Below are 16,683 nucleotides of genomic sequence, written 5' to 3'. Positions count from 1 at the left end.
CGGATACCAAAGCTGATTCGGTTCCATGGGCTGGTCTGAACCCAAACTGCGCTGCATCTAGATAATCATTAGCTTCCAGGAAATTGGAAAGGTGTCTTGTGACCAATTTCTCCAGGATCTTAATCGGGAACGGGAGCAATGAGATCGGTCTATAATTAGCAGGAGATAAGGGGTCCAGTGATTCCTTCTTCAGCAGCGGAGAAACTACCGCAAGCTTCCAGCTGTCCGGAACCTGGGCAGAGCCTAAAGATTGACAGCAGATTGCATGGAGAGGAGGAAACAGCTCCCGCCCAAACACCTTCCAGAACTTGTGCGGAAGAACGTCTAAAGGCGAGCCTGAAGACACACTATTAGCTAAAGCCACAAATTCTGAAAAGGAAGGGGCGGGAAAACTATCCAGCCTTGCTCTTCCATCCGCCACCTCCAGTGTAGGCGAGGGAGTGGTCACCGAGATGTTAGGATTCATTTTACTCAAGATGGTCGCAATCTTGTCTTCGAAGGCCGCCGCCAACGAATCACAAAGTGACTGAGAGGCAGGAATGGCGGTGGACGCACTGGCCGGTCGAGATAACTCATTAACCATTTTAAATAGGGCCTGAGCTTTATTAGAGGCTGACAACAAAGTCTCCTCAAGGAACCTTGCTTTTGCGCCTTTGATCTGGATCTTATATGCTGCCAATTCCCGCCTGAAAAGTAGCAGATCCGATGCCAAATAATGTTTCCGCCACTTTCTCTCTGCCCGTTTACACTGGAGTTTTAGTTGGAGAAGCTCTCTCGAATACCAAGGCATGGCAACCCTTTTCCTGTCTCGTCTTTTTCTTAATGGGGCCAACTTATCTAAAGACGCCGTGATACGCTGAATGAAGATCTCATAGCTTTGCTCCACATTCTCATCCAGGTGGAAGGTGTCCGGGAGCAGACTAGGAAGAGATTCACTCCTCAGGAGCCTAGACCATTGTCTACCGATCTTGACATTTCCCAGGCTACTATACTTTGGGTGGTTTTCCGGAAGGTCGGCCAAGAACAGAACTAAAGCATGGTCCGACCAACATTGTGGTAGGATATTTTCCACCCTTACCTGACCATGATTGGCATAGATCAGGTCCAGGGTATGGCCCTTCTGATGGGTTTTTGAGGCCACCAACTGCTCCAGGTTTATGTTACTACACGCCTGAGTGAGGCAAGAGTAAGCTGAGTCTGTTGGACCGCCAGGCCATAGATTAAAATCCCCCAGCACTAATAATCTGGCATGTGAATTAGATAGGTCATAAATCAGGTCTGTAAGTTCGGACACAGCCGACATAGCACCAGCAGGGGGTCTATAGCACACAAGTACCGTAAAAAGTACACCTCCCTGTCCTTTCAATGAACAGCCCATCAGTTCAAGGTCCCTGATTTTCTTAATTTCTAGCGGAGAGAAATCCAATGACTCTCTATAGATAAGCCCTACACCTCCTCCTCTGGCCCCAATACGTGGGTTATGCCTAATCTTGTATCCTGGGGGGCAGGCCTGCCCCAGTTCAACCCCACTATCTAGCCGTGTCCATGTTTCAGTCATGAACAAGGCATCTAGGTCGTATTGTTCTATGAGGAGCGCGATCTCTACATGATGCCTACCTAAAGATCTCACGTTCAACAGACCACAAGTCAAAGACTGAGGGCTGTTGGTGGCAGTAATGAGCTGACATTGTGCCAAATTAACAGGATTCAAAGCACACAGATCCTCTTTTGTATAAATTATGCGCTTAGGTGGGGGTGACTCCACTGTCTCAGCCGCCAGCGCGCCCGGTGCGCGAACGGGCGCAAACGGGCTTACCTCTGGCGCACCTCCGGCGCGCCCACGGCGCGACCGCTGCGCGGTGGGCCGGGTTGCTGGTTTGGCATTGTAGAGGTCTTTGCAGGTGTGTGTGAGGAGCTTGAAAGTGATTCTTTTGTTAACTGGGAGTCAGTGGAGTTCTTGAAGGTGTTCGGTGATGTGAGTGCTGCGGTGGAGGTTGAGGACCATTCTGGCTGCAGCATTTTCAATGTTCTGAGACGTTTCTGGGTGACGCAGGTGTAGAGTGCGTTGCTGTAGAGGAGTCTGCTGCTGATGAGAGTATGGGTGACCGTCTTTCTGGATTTGGTGGGGATCCATCTGAATGTCTTGTAGTGTAGTTCCTAAGAAAACTCAGGAAACGCTGTTTGGACAACATAAACTAAGGGATTGGTGAAGGACTAACTCCAGACACCCCCTGATGATATGTTAGCCTGAAGGCCAGCTAGCTCGCAGTGCCACTATCTGTCAACAGATTCTCACCAAGGCGTGGCTGCTAGTCTCTGGCAACCACGGAACATGATAACCCTGACCCCTCTGAGATCGTGGAAACAATACAGCCCCTATCACTCAGTCACTTGTGCTCAGAGAAGTACACAGAATAAATGATGGAGTGTTTTCAATAAGTATTTATTGAACCAGCATCATTCTTGTGTAAAATGCATGTGCTTCAGCAATCATTAAACAGAAGCAAAGATATACAGTCGCTATTGCCAAAAAAAAAGAATAGTAGACAGATTTCTACCATTGCTCTATAACAGTAAATATATGCAAATATAGAATGCACAGTAATTCGGCGTACTCCTACTAGTGCGGACCCTATCTAAATGCGCCCCATGAACCTAATTTGTGTATGGGTGTGGACGCATGTATATTAGTGCCTAAGCTAGGAGAAATTGAACCCCATTACCTGATGGGAGTGAGTGAAGGACTCTGTCTCGGTCTTGGATGAGACTTCCTGCAAGGAAAGTCAGACCGCTGCTTGACGAATCAGTATGAAGGACCTCAGTGTGTAAGCTTCTCTCCTCTAACCTACTTAGTGATGGCGTGAATATTTTATACTATAGGTATCCACAGGGGTCCTACCTAGATCGATATTCTGTGGTCACAAATTAGTAAACAAGCCTGAGGTTAGTTGCAACCATGCTCAGTATACTTGACAGCAGAGGATGACAATGTTGGTGACCTATGTACATACTAATTATGCGAGAGGATTACGATATAATACCACGAATCCTCATGCATACCAAATTAGGGGATTTTCAATCAACAATGCTTGTAGCACTCTCCTGCGGTTATTTCTTCATGTAGTGTGAGATGAACAGTGCCAAGCAGCCTGACTCAACAATGCTTGTAGCACTCTCCTGTGGTTATTTCATAATGTAGTGTGAGATGAGCAGTGTCAAGCAGCCTGACTCAACAATGCTTTTAGAACTCTCCTGTGGTTATTTCTTCATGTAGTGTGAGATGAACAGTGCCAAGCAGCCTGACTCAACAATGCTTGTAGCACTCTCCTGTGATTATTTCTTTATGTAGTGTGAGATGAGCAGTGTCACAAGCCTGACTCAACAATGCTTGTAGCACTCCCCTGTGGTTATTTCTTCGTGAAGTGAGATGAACAGTGTCACGCAGCCTGACTCAACAATGCCTGTAGCTCTCTCTTTTGTTTATTTCTTCAAGTAGTGTGAGATGAACAGTGTTACGCAGCCTGACTCAACAATGCTTGTAGCACTCTCCTGTAGTTATTTATTCATGTAGTGAGATGAACAGTGTCAAGCAGCCTGACTCAACAATGCTTGCAGCACTCTCCAGTGGTTATTTCTTTATGTAGTGTTAGATGAACAGTGTCACAAGCCTGACTCAACAATGCTTGTAGCACTCTCCTGTGGTTATTTCTTCATGTAGTGTGAGATGAACAGTGCCACACTGCCTGACTCTGCCAAGCAGCCTGACTCAACAATGCTTGTAGCACTCTCCTGTGGTTATTTCTTCAAGTAGTGTGAGATGAACAGTGCCAAGCAGCCTGACTCAACAATGCTTGTAGCACTTTCCTGTGGTTATTTCTACATTTAGTGTGAGATGAACAGTGCCAAGCAGCCTGACTCAACAATGCTTGTAGCACTCCCCTGTGGTTATTTCTTCATGAAGTGAGATGAACAGTGTCATGCAGCCTGACTCAACAATGCTTGTAGCACTCTCCTGTGGTTATTTCTTCAAGTAGTGTGAGATGAACAGTGTTAAGCAGCCTGACTCAACAATGCTTGTAGCACTCTCCTGTAGTTATTTATTCATGTAGTGTGAGATGAACAGTGTGAGAAGTTGGCCTGATATATTCTCTCCACTAGTTATAGTGCTCACCCTGTACCAGTCGAAACAACCCCTTATTGATGATAGGTTAAAGACAACCTTTATTGAAAGCTATCCTAGTGGTAGCTATGAAGAGCAGCCTTCAGGCTATGTCTTGAAGGAATGTAAAGCAGCTTGTTTTACCAGTCTATAATCTCTTGAGTGGCTAAATGAAAGGAGACTGCGCCAGGTATATATATATAAAATATATGTATTTATTACTAAACACACCCCTCTAGTCTCTTTATGAGGTTAGAGGCAAAAGCACATAAGTTACACTTCAAATAACACAGTAAATAAGCACAATATACGTTAGGCCCTAGGGGCCAGCCAAACCATATACGAAGAAAGTGGTATAACAAACACGACTTAACTAGACACAAGGCCTAGAGCCTGAAGAATCGCTGGGACTCCAAGGAACCTGTAGTGAAAAAGGGGATGCACGGAGGCCATGTGCAGTGTGAGAACACAGCCGCGAGCTCCTGTTAGCTTCTATGGGGAAAGTCACGGTTAGATTTTTAAAATTAAAGGACACTTAGAAGTGGACAAGGACTTAGATAGTTCTAGGGTCAACACCCACGGGAGCACCGGAGTACTCGAGTTACCTCACCCAGGGAAGCTGGGTGCATAGGTGTCAAATGGTGTCGGGTCAAGTCGTTGTTTTCAATGGCAGCTTGCGAAGAAGTGCTGCTGCCGGAAAGATGCGAAGTGTCCGAAGAGATCCAAGCCTGGATCGGACATGTGAAGAACCTAAAAGCAGAGGGGACAGAGTCTGGGTCACTTGCCAGTGACCAGGGGCATGTTAGAAGAATGCCCACCGATGTCGGGTGTTTCAGGTGAAAGAGATGAAGCTTGACTCTTCAGCCACGAGGACCAGAAGGTGCCGAGGATGACCAGGAGCTGGATTTGAGCTGTCCCACGAAGGATGTCGAGTGGTGCACCGTCGGTGCCCAGATTGGACACAACAAGCCTGTCAACAGCAACCCACGCAGAAAGGAGAAAGATGCTTCGGTGCAGACCAGCAAGGTCCTGGGGACTCCCCAAGAGATGGAGAGTGGGGGCACATCTGGAGCAACCAGGGAATCCCAATGAAAGTAGAAGTTGCCTTCACAGGGACCCACCAGTCGAAGGACCAGGGATCGCGAAGGTACCTTTAGCGGGAATGCAAGGAGCGGGCTAGAACACTTGTGGAGAGTAGGCCCACAATCTTCAATGCAAAAGGTGCTCGGGTCTGGGCTGCAAGTAACCCAATGCACAGCCTTGAGAGTCGTCGGGAAGCTGAAGCCCTTGCAAATGTGCAAGGTGTCCAGGGATTCCGGTTCCACGGTTCCCATTGAGGGCTACGGGTCTCAGCTTTGCTGGGGACTCAGTTCGGCCTCTGGGAAGTCTGGAAATCCACCTCTGGCATTGCAAAGTCTTCAGCGACCAGCAGCAGTTTCGGAGATGCAGACTGGACAGATGCGTCTTTGGTGCCTGCCAAGCAGGGGAGTAACTCCTTTACCCCAAGGGAGATTCTTCAGTCATCTGGTGTTGAACAGATCGTCGAAGGTCCAGGATTCAGTTGCAGAGTTTCGTCCAGGAATATCTAAAGTTATGGTTACAGAGGTTCCTTCTTTATACCCAAGGAAGGGGTTGGACTAAATCAGGGGACCCACCGATGGGTGGGTTTAGAAAGAGGGGTGGCTACACGCATTTCCTTTGTCCAGATTCGAGCCAGAGCAGGAGCTGGTAGCCCCTGCAACTGGTTTGAACTGGACTATGCACAGGGCTACCAAAAGTGCACCCAGTGCAGGACTTCAAAGCACTCTCAGCGTGCACCCACCCAGCCCCAATACACTAAAGCCTGTCTGGGAGGTGATAACACCTCCCTGTGACAGGAAACCTACTGTCCAGGCCTCCCCTGCCGGAGTTTCGGTCAGCAGCAGGAGGCCATACTCGTGTCTGTGGCTGTAGCATCCATTTTGTGATGCCAGGGCTCTTTTAAGCTGGTACCGGGTATACCGGTGCTGTCATGTCTCTCCCTCTAGAAGGGTGGGATCATACTCCCACACCAGTTACTGGTGTGGGTGTGTGAGAAATTGGCCTGGTATATGCTGTCCACTAGTTATAGTGGGCACCTTGCATCAGTCCACACAACCCCTTATGGTGATAGGTTAAAGACAACCTTTATTGAAAGCTATCCTAGTGGTGGCTATGAAGAGCAGCCTTCAGGCTAAGTCTTGAAGGAGTGTAAAGCAGCTTGTTTTACTAGTCTATTTTCTCCTGAATGGCTAAATGAAAGGAGAACCACACCAGGTACATATATCAAATATATGTATTTATTACTAAACACACCCCTCTAGTCTCTTTATGAGGCTGGAGGCAAAAGCACATAAGTTACACTTACAAAAACACAGTAAATAAGCACAATATACGTTAGGCCCTAGGGGCGGACCAAACCATATACTAAGAAAGTGGTATAAGAACCAAAACTTAACTAGATACAAGGCCTAGAGCCTGTAGAATCGCTGGGACCCCAAGGGACCACCCAAGGTAGTGACACAGGGGACCCACGGGGGCCGTGTGCAGTGTGAGAACACAGCCGCGAGCTCCGTTAGCTTCTATGGGGAAATTCGCGGTTAGAATTTTAAAGTTTAAGGACACTTAGAGGTGGACTAGGAACAAACCCTTTTGGACGTAGATTGTTCTAGGGCCAACACCCACAGGAGCACCGGAGTACTTGTGTTACCTAACCCAGGGAAGCCAGGTGCATAGGTGTCAAATGGTGTCGGATCACGCCGTCGTTTTCTATGGCGAGATGCTGCAAAGTGCTGCTGCCGGGAAGAGGAGAAGTATCCAAAGAGATCCAAGCCTGGATCGAAGATGTGAAGAACCTGAAAGCAGAGGGGACAGAGTCTGGGTCACTTGCCAGTGACCAAGGGCACGATAGTCGAATGCCCACCAATGTCGGGTGCTTCAGGTGCGAAGAGGGGAAGCTTGACTCTTCAGCCACAAGGACCAGGAGGTGTCGATGATGACCAGGAGCTGGACTCAAACTGTCCCACGAAGGTTGTTGACTGCTGCAGTGTTGGTACCCGGATTGGACACAACAAGCCTTGGCAACAGCAACCCATGCAGGAAGAGTAAAGATGCTTCGGTGCGGACCAGCAAGGTCCAGGGGACTCCCCAAGCAATGGAGAGTCAGGGCACGTCTGGAGCAACCAGGGAATCCTAATTAAAGTTAAAGTTGCCTTCACAGGGAACCACCAGTTGACGGACCAGGGATCGCGAAGGTACCTCGAGTGAGAACACAAGGGGCCGGTTCACACTTGTAGAGTGTAGGCCAGCAATCTTTGGTGAAAAAGGTGCTCGGGTCTGGGCTACAAGTGACTCAATGCACAGCCTCAAGGGACATCGAGAAGCTAATGCACTTTGCAAATGTGCACGGTGTCCAGGGGTTCCGGTTCCACAGTACCCACGAGGGCTACGGGTCTCAGTTTTTCTGGAGACTCAGGTCAGCCTCTTGAAAGTCTGGAAACCCACCTTCTGTGTTGCCAAAACTTTGGAGTCCGGCAGGAGCTTCTGAGATGCAAACCGGTCAGATGCTTCTTTGATGCCTGCCTTGCAGGGAAGTAACTCCTTTACTCCAAGGGAGATTCTTTAGTCATCTAGTTGTGTAGATCATCGAAGTTCCGGGATTTCTGTATCAGAGTTTCATCCAGGTGTAATCTAAAGTCCTGTAGTCAGGGTTTCCTTCTTTATACCCAAGGAAAGGGTTGGACTAACTCTGGGGACCCACCTATGCGAGGGTTTGGGAAGAGGGGTGGCTACACCCATTTCCTTTGTCCAGTTTCATGCCAGAGCAGGGGCTAGTAGCCCTTGCAACTGGTTTGAACTGGACTATGCACAGGGACACCAAATGTGCCCCCAGTGCTGGACTTCAAAACAATCTTGGAGTGCACCCACCCAGCCCTAATCCACTAAGGCCTGTCTGGGAGGTGGGAACACCTCCCTGTGACAGGAAACCTATTGTCCCGGCCTCCCCTGCCGGAGTATCGGTCTGCAGCAGGAGGCCAGACTTGTGTCTGTGGCTGGCAGCATCCTTTTTGTGATGCCTGGGCTCTGTTAGCTGGTACTGGGTATACCAGTGCTGTCATGTCTCTCCCTGTAGAAGGGTGGGATCATACTCCCACACCAGTTACTGGTGTGGGGGTATGATTCCAAGGTGTTTGACACCAAACACAACATGTTTCTGTGCAGCCATCCCAAAGTTAGCATTTACTGCGAGGTAATAATGCACTTAAGAGTATATGGCCAGGCTGCATCACAGACAACCCCGGAGAATATATTACGAAGGCGGCAGAGGGGTTCTGCTCATGCATGGGCACCCTCTCACATAAAACCAAGCACTCTACCTTCAGGATTGATAAGGCCTGCCATAGGGGTGACTGATAGGTTTATATGTGCAGTGATAGGGTGAGATATAGTGAACCTATATCTCATTAAGGGGTGCATGTATCACCTTACTCAGGCTGCAGTAGCAGACCTGTGGTGTCATTTTGGAAGGCTTCCCCAGGGGTGGTATAATACATGCTGCAGCCCCTGGTAGGCCTTTGGGGTACCTATGCCCTGGGTACATAGCATACCATATACTAGGGACTTATAAGGGTACCCCAGAATCCAATCTGGAGTGTACCTAATGTACATGGAAACAATTTAGAGAGGAAGCAGCTAGGCTGGGGTCCTGGATAGCCGGGCTCCAGCCAGACTAAAGTTGAAAAACAGTGAAACATCAGCAAAAAGTGGAGGTAACCATAAGAAGCAGATCCTACTTTCCTACAGGCTCCCCACCCACACCCTCGTATTGCTTTACCCCAATACTCATGTTGCTTTTATACCTCTCCCAACCTCCTTGTGTTGCATTGGTGTTGCCCCCTCCCTCCCTGTGTTGCTTTGGTGCCCCCTCACTCCATTGTATTGCTTTGGTGTCCTCCCCCATCCCACCATCCATCATTTAGCTTAGGCAACCCCTTGTCTTGCTCCTGTATTTCCCTTCCTCCTCTGTGTTGCTTCTGCCACCCCCCACTATTTCCATGAAACCAATGAATGCTTGTTCTCAACTAAGGTCCTCTATTTGTTCTCTGCTGTATGAATATTCCAAAGTGTGAGTGTTCTTGTGTCAGCTGTACGTGCTACTTACGCTTTTGTGAACTCACTGCTTGTCATCATTATACCTTATTTCCAGTCCTGGACATATGTGGTATTCCTATTGATTTAATACGCTTGCCTGCTACTTCACAGGTTGATCAGGACCAGAAATTACTTTTTCAAATTCTTAAGAAAAAGCAAGCATTTCATAGGAAAAAATGAAGAATATATCTGTGATACTAGGATAATAATGTAGGGCATCTGACATTAATGGAAAGATATGTTGTGTTGTGTTCTAATTAATATAGTCCAAAAATTGCATGTCTTTTTAGTACACTTTTTATGTAATGTATTGCTGTTGTTTTCTAGTGCGCCACAGGAGCATTATGCTTTAGTCATTCTCCCGAAGGTAGCTGATAATTATCAGACCGTTTTCACTGAATTATTTTAGGTTTTGTGATACATTAGGTAGTCTGGCTTATTAATTAAGTACTCCATGGCAAACTATACGTTGAAAGGAACGCCTTTCGGCTCCATCTAGGCCCTGCACATTGTAAACCCTGGCTAATGACGACTAGTATCCACAATGCAAAATTACAGAAAGCATGTTAAAACTATAAAAATAAGGCAAATTCATCCCTCATTTACTTGCAGATTTCATAAAGAAGATGCAAAAATAATCAAGTAACATGCGTCATGTCTTTCCTGCAATTAATCAATATAGTGTTTTTAATTGCAACCGACTGGTGCAGTTAGTAATGGCATTATACCAATAAAATTATTTTTATTCATTATTTAATTTCTTTTAGGTTGCAGTCTTGCCCTATTTGGTCATGAATTGCATTTACAGTGTTTAATAAATAGCACAAACGGCCAATCTTGGGTGTGTGCGGGTGTTTACCAGTGACACATGAAGTAACAGTAGATTTTGTAGTAACCAGGATAATGTGCTGCATAGCTGAACATTATATAGGTCCCAAAGGCGAGACCTATTGGCCATGCCAAGGCTTGTTTAATATGAATTTGGTTCTTTTTGAAATTTGCATTAAATTTGCAGTTAAGCTCATTTACCTGTACTAATTACATTGCTATTGCGCCGTTACATTTACTTGTTTATGAATATCCATATTTCACTTTATTTTTTTTTTAAACTTATGGCTTTGTTATTTTTACTGTTAAGGATTAAATGATTTTAATTAAACAATAAATCTGTAGAATACAATGCAATAAATTTGCAATTATGAACTATATTTAAAACAAAGTAATAATTACACAAAAAATAGAAACACAGAACATTTATATTTGAACTAAAACACAATAAAGTAATTGAAAAAACATTCTTTTTTTACAACTATTTTATTGAAAATGAAATTAAAAAAATCAATATTGTTAGCAACAATATTACTTATCTAAAAATATTGGGCCTGATTCACAAACTTAAGTTTACAATTGTTTTTGATTCACAAAACAGTCTACGAATAGTATCTTTACAACAGTGGAGTCTCCGCACTCTGTACTCATAAAAATACTATTCATGAATCCAGATGAGAAGAGCATACGATCATAAACTACACAAAAGTGTAAGTTTACCTTTGTGAATCTGGCTCTACCCTCTTGACAACTATATTTCTACATCACGATATTTTGGTATCACTATTTCTTTTGCCAATTTTCTGTCTCCCTTTATTTACACCTCTATATTTTGCCCAGCCGCCCTCTGTGCTGCTATTTTATGTTTTAGCTGCTCGGAAAGATGGAGACCAATGGGAGTGTTGGTACATGGATGTGTTATTGAGTCTGGTCACAGGTACAATCTATGATGTAACATGGCTATCTTATGAATTTGGAGGCATAGTCTGCTGTTAGATGGAATTCACATGCATGATGATAAATGGGTATGCTTTGAAATTATTATCATATACATGTTCTGATGTGGTATGAATGGCCCTTGAACCACATAAAAGTTACACTGTCACATAAATGCCCCATGAATATGTAAACATGGTATGTTGTCATGTGAAGGTTCTTTGGATTCAGATACAAGATATGTTGTCAAATGAATGTCACATTAATTGCAATTATAAGTCATAGTAATGCCACATGCATTCAATTACAGGGAATGCTACCAAATGCATATCTACCTTTTCCTGACTGCTAACTTTTACCCCAACAGATCATTACATCCCCATCAGCTTTGGCCGTTCAGTGTCACCGAAGCCAACATCATCTCTCAAAGATGAACCTGCTGTCAATGATAATGGTACATTTTTGGCATCACTCAATGGTTACATTTATTCAGACATTGTTCACAGTTAATGCCACTGTTCTTTTGACCTCACAGCCTATCTCTGCTGACCATTCTAACAGCACTATTCTATTCCAGACCTTTATCCACCCAGGCTGACTCCATATTAAAATGTTTAGGTCACCATGAAGCCATGAACTGCTGGTTTGATAACCGCAATGGATTTATATTCCTGGGGTTATAATTTGTTTTCTCTTTAATGTTGTAAGGGGTTCAGTGGTTATGTCACTCTCTTGGAGGGATATTTATGTTGATTTATTCTGAAGAATGACATTAAGATGATCAGCGACTCAACTTATTCTGGAGCATGACACTGATGACATCAGTGGCTCAACTTTTTCTGGAGAAAGACAGTGATGAGATCAGTGATTCAGGTTATTCTCAGGAATACTCTTAATGAGATCAGTGACTCAACTTATTCTGGAGAAAGACACAAATGAGATCAGTGACTCAACCTTTTCTGGAAAATGACATTATTGAGATCAGTGACTCAACCTATTCTGGAGAAAAACAGTAATGAGATCAGGGACTCAGGTTATTCTGAGGAATGCTCTTAATGAGATCAGTGACTCAACTTATTCTAGAGAATGACATACATGAGATTAGTGACTCAACTTATTCCATAGAATGACATTAATGAGACCAGTGACTCAACTTATTCTAGAGAAAGGCAGTAATGAGATCAGTGACTCAGGTTAATCTGAGGAATGCTCTTAATGAGATCAGGGACCATGGCCAGATTTAGCGCTGGTGGGACACAGTGCTACAATAATTTTTGGCACCCCACACCCCATGACCATCTCCTCGAATTCTCTCACTACAACCGGGCAAAAGTGTCCCTCATATCTCCAATCATAAGCTATTGCTAAACACAGCGCCCCCCTTGAGGTCGGCACCCCCTCCACAGGTCAGTACCCAGTGCTCTGCACCGGTCGCACTGCCCTAAAGCCGGCCCTGTCAGTGGCTCAACATATTCTAGAGAATTACATTAATGAGATTGATTACTCAGTGTATTCTGAGGAATGCTCTTAATGAGATCAGTCACTCAACTTATTCTGGAGAATGCTCTTAATGAGAACAGTGACTTAACTTATTCTGGAGAAAGACAGTAATGAGATCAGTGACTCAGGTTTTTCTGAGGAATGCTCTTAATGAGGTCAGTGACTCAACTTATTCTGGAGAAAAACAGTAATGTGATCAGTGACTCAGGTTATTCTGAGGAATGCTCTTAATGAGATCAGTGGCTCAACTCATTCTGGAGAATGACATTAATGAGATCAGTGACTCAACTTATTCTGGAAAAAGACAGTAATGAGGTCAGTGACTCGGGTTATTCTGAGGAGTGCTCTTAATGAGATCAGTGACTCAACTTATTCAGGAGAAAGACAGTAATGAGATCAGTGACTCAGGTTATTCTGAGGAATGCTCTTAATGAGATCAGCGACTCAACTTATTCTGGAGAATGGCATTAATGAGAACAATGATTCAAATTATTCTGAGGAAAGATCTTAATGAGATCAGTGAATACACTTTTTCTGTGAAGAGAAGTGACAAATCCCATGAAACACTAAGTAATTGCCCTCTTGGATGCGGAATGTGAAGATATTTGCATATTGCCTTCTGAAATAATGAATAGTGGCGTGACCAGTTTTTCACAGGCCCTAGAGAAAGAAAGGAGGTGTGCGCCCTAGCTGCTGTTTGCATTGTAAAATACAACAATAATTAGGGTTTGATGGGCCCCACATGCCTCTGAGCCCTGGTGCACTGCACCTGCTGCACCAATGGATGCTATTCTCCTGCCCTTGGTTGAATGGGAGGAAGGAAAGAAGTTACTGCTAAGCAATGGGGTTTATTCCAGGAGGCTCCACAAATGACTTATATACCGTTGGCTCCGATGGAGCAGGAATTTATGTCTGCTAGAGCAGGAGAGTACAAGTCTTCAGCTTAGCCAATAAAGATGTTTCTCAGCAAGTTAAGGTGAAGATTCTATAAATGGAGGGCAAGGTGCACAGTTTTCTTAGGCTTTCATCAGCATAATATTACATCTTTGTTCTAAGCTGAACAGTAAAGTTACCACACACCAGAAGTATATTGTAAATTTACTGAGGTTCTAAGAACCACTTAAATGTTAGGTAGTTGACATCAGTAAGGAAAAATTATATTTTAATTTCCCAAAAATAATAATTTCTCCTGTAAAAAGGTCTCTACAATTGTAGCTATAACACTTAATTTTTTAGGTCTAACTTGACTGCACAGTAGTTTGCAAGACGTGTTGTTACCAGTTATTTAAAATATGCATAGAGAGTGCTTCGAAACCTGCTTGAAGTCTCAAATCGCTGTGACAAACCTGGATCAACCACTCCCGTGCATGACCTAGCTAAAGGTGAGAGTCCAAATACCCGAAGAGGCTCCCAGACTGCTGGAGGGTTTTCCGCCTGTTTTCTCCCACGTTCCACCTCCAAGTAGGGCTGTTGCAGGCTCTGCTACCTCTCACCACCCCCCATTCACCACCACCCATCTGTGCTTGAAATAAGCCTCTGAACACCTGAGGCAGCAATCAGAGTACGGGCATGGTTCTTGCCTATTTTTGCCCCCATGTTCCACATCTAAGTGGGGCTGCTGCAGTCTCTGATGCCTCTCACCGCTCCCCCATTCGTCTGACCGAGGTACAGCAACAATCATCAAAGATTGGGTGACCTGTTCTCAGGACACCCCCGCGCCGCACGGCCACCAGCTGTGTGTGTGCCCCTCGCTGCTGCTCGCAGCCTCGTTGTGCCTTCTGCCTTGCCGCCCTAGCTGCCTGCCTCGCTGTCCCTTGCCCCTGCAGTTCCGCCGTATTTTTGTTATAATTTGCTGTATTGTTGTATTCGGACTGCCTTATTGTATCAACGTGGTTGTTTTCCCCCTGTGCCTTGCCCGCCCCGCTCCCAGCTTCCCGCCGCCGTTCACGCGGCCATGCCCCCTTTTGTTCTGTGTCCTCCCCGCTCCCGCCTCCCAGCTGCTCCTCCCTCTCACTTGTCCTTGAATGGCGACCGCGCGGACGCGAAGCGGTCACGCGCAGCGGGTACGCCGATTGTGCGCCGAAGGCGCGCCGAAGGCAAGCCCATCTGCACCCGTCCGCGCCTGGACCGCGCCCAGTGCCAGGACCCCTGGCCCCCACCGATGCGAGACGGCCCGACAGACCTACGACGCCGCTGCCCTCAACGCACTCAATGCCGGCAGGAACCCCACCTGCTGCCGGGCCGCCCCGAAACTCATTCACGGACCCTTCACCTGCAGAACCTGCAAGTTCACCTGCCTCCGAACCTGCACCGCGCCCGCCAAGCCAAGCTCCAGCAGCGACCTCAAGTGCATCTTGCTCAACACCCGCTCCGTCCACAGACACGCCGTGGAACTCTGGAACCTCCTCGACACAACATCACCAGACATCGCCTTCCTCACGGAAACATGGATGAACGCCTCCTCAGCCCCCGACATCGCCATCGCCATCCCGGACGGGTACAAGATCATCAGGAGGGACCGCGTCAACCAGACCGGAGGAGGCATCGCCATCGTCCACAAGAACACCATCCGCATCACAACCGACTCCAACGCTGTTCGTTCGCATCTATACTCCCCCCATACTCCATCCCCCATGGCTTTCATCAAATATTCTCGCCAGGAGCTTCTTGCCATGAACACCAATAACTCAGCCACCAACATACTGGATATCACCTCCCTCCCCTCCAGTAACAGCCCACCGGTCCGGTCCCCTTCTCTAAGCAGACACCAATCAAGAGCACCTACCAACACCAGACCTACCCCCAACACACTCCCCATACCTAAGCACCTGCTTATACTGCAATGCTCGATCCCTTCCCAAACATTCTCTAGAAATCTGGTCACTCTTAGATTCTGACAAACCCGACCTATTCTTTATTACTGAAACCTGGCTATCAGAATCCTCACTACCAGACATCGCAGTTGCCCTCCCCCAGGATTATAAAATCACAAGACTGGACAGGACAGATAAAAGAGGTGGAGGAATTGCCATCGTTTATAGGGCCAACATCAAGCTTCATCTTGTCAACTCACTTCTTGCAGACTGGGGTGAAATTTGCACCTTCACAGTAACTCTGGGGAATAAAGAATCTTGGAAAGGCGCCCTCCTATATAGGCCTCCAGGAATTAAAACGAACTTTGTAAACAAACTCACCGAAACCATCGCTTCGCATGCTCTATCCTCGGAGAATTTCTTCTTATTGGGGGATTTTAACTATCATATTGAACTTTCACAGGACCCACACACCACTGAACTCATCACCAGTATGAATGCGCTAGACCTAAATCAGCTAGTGATCGGCCCCACCCATTCTGCCGGTCATACCCTTGATCTACAAACTCCAACAAAATAACTATTGACTGTCTTGTACCCGTTCTCTGGTCCGATCATTTCATGATCAATTTTCACATTCATCTTAACTCACTTCCACCCCAACCAAGGATGGATCCTAACATGAGCAGACCATGGAATAAGATCAGTCCTGAAGCATTCTCTTCACACTTTTCCCCCGCACCCATCGAATCGCTCAAGGATCCCAACCTGGCAGCGATTAACCTAGATCTAGCTATCACTACTACCCTAGACATCATCGCCCCTAGTAAACTAAACAGATGTCCTAACAAACTGTCTCCATGGTTTACCATAGAACTTAAAACAACGAAACTGGTCGTTAGGGCTCACGAACGTAAATGGCGTCATACAAAAGATCCTAATGACAGATCACAATACAAAAAATCCCACCGTCAATACATGAACGACATTGCCCTAGCCAAAAAGTCTATCTGGGGCATAGGATAGACCAGGCCGCTAATTCGCACAGAGAACTCTATAAAATAGTTAAGGAGTTCTCTAACCCCCCGTCCTGCCAGCCCGCCACAACTGCGTCCCGCGAATGGGTTGATACCCTTTCCTCTTTTTTTCACAACAAAATCAATGATATTTACAAGAAATTCACCAATCTCACTGTTATTGTTCCATCTCTCAAGCAGAACCTAACATAGCCCCTCCCGTTCCCATCGCCATCTTAAAGGAATTTCACTCATTCACGGA

At 46.1% G+C, this 16,683-nt stretch overlaps 1 protein-coding gene across 2 annotated transcripts in view; it reads left to right on the top strand.

Moving 5' to 3' along the window:
- LOC146830200 (uncharacterized) overlaps positions 1-16,683 on the top strand; it is a 241,268-nt gene that overhangs the window by 113,010 nt on the left and 111,575 nt on the right. The window contains exon 4 of one of the 2 annotated variants that reach the window (XM_085604029.1): positions 11,460-11,546. The exons of the other annotated variant lie outside the window; for it this stretch is intronic. Coding sequence (XP_085460155.1) covers positions 11,460-11,546 — 87 coding nt within the window. The remainder of the gene's footprint in view (positions 1-11,459; positions 11,547-16,683) is intronic. 2 annotated transcript variants of the gene reach the window in all.

The sequence above is a fragment of the Triturus cristatus genome, chromosome 5_1 (genome assembly GCF_964204655.1).
Source record: "Triturus cristatus chromosome 5_1, aTriCri1.1, whole genome shotgun sequence".
Taxonomy (NCBI): domain Eukaryota; kingdom Metazoa; phylum Chordata; class Amphibia; order Caudata; family Salamandridae; genus Triturus; species Triturus cristatus.
The sequence above is the reverse complement of the archived record's forward strand: the minus strand, read 5'-3'. Positions and strand labels throughout refer to the sequence as shown.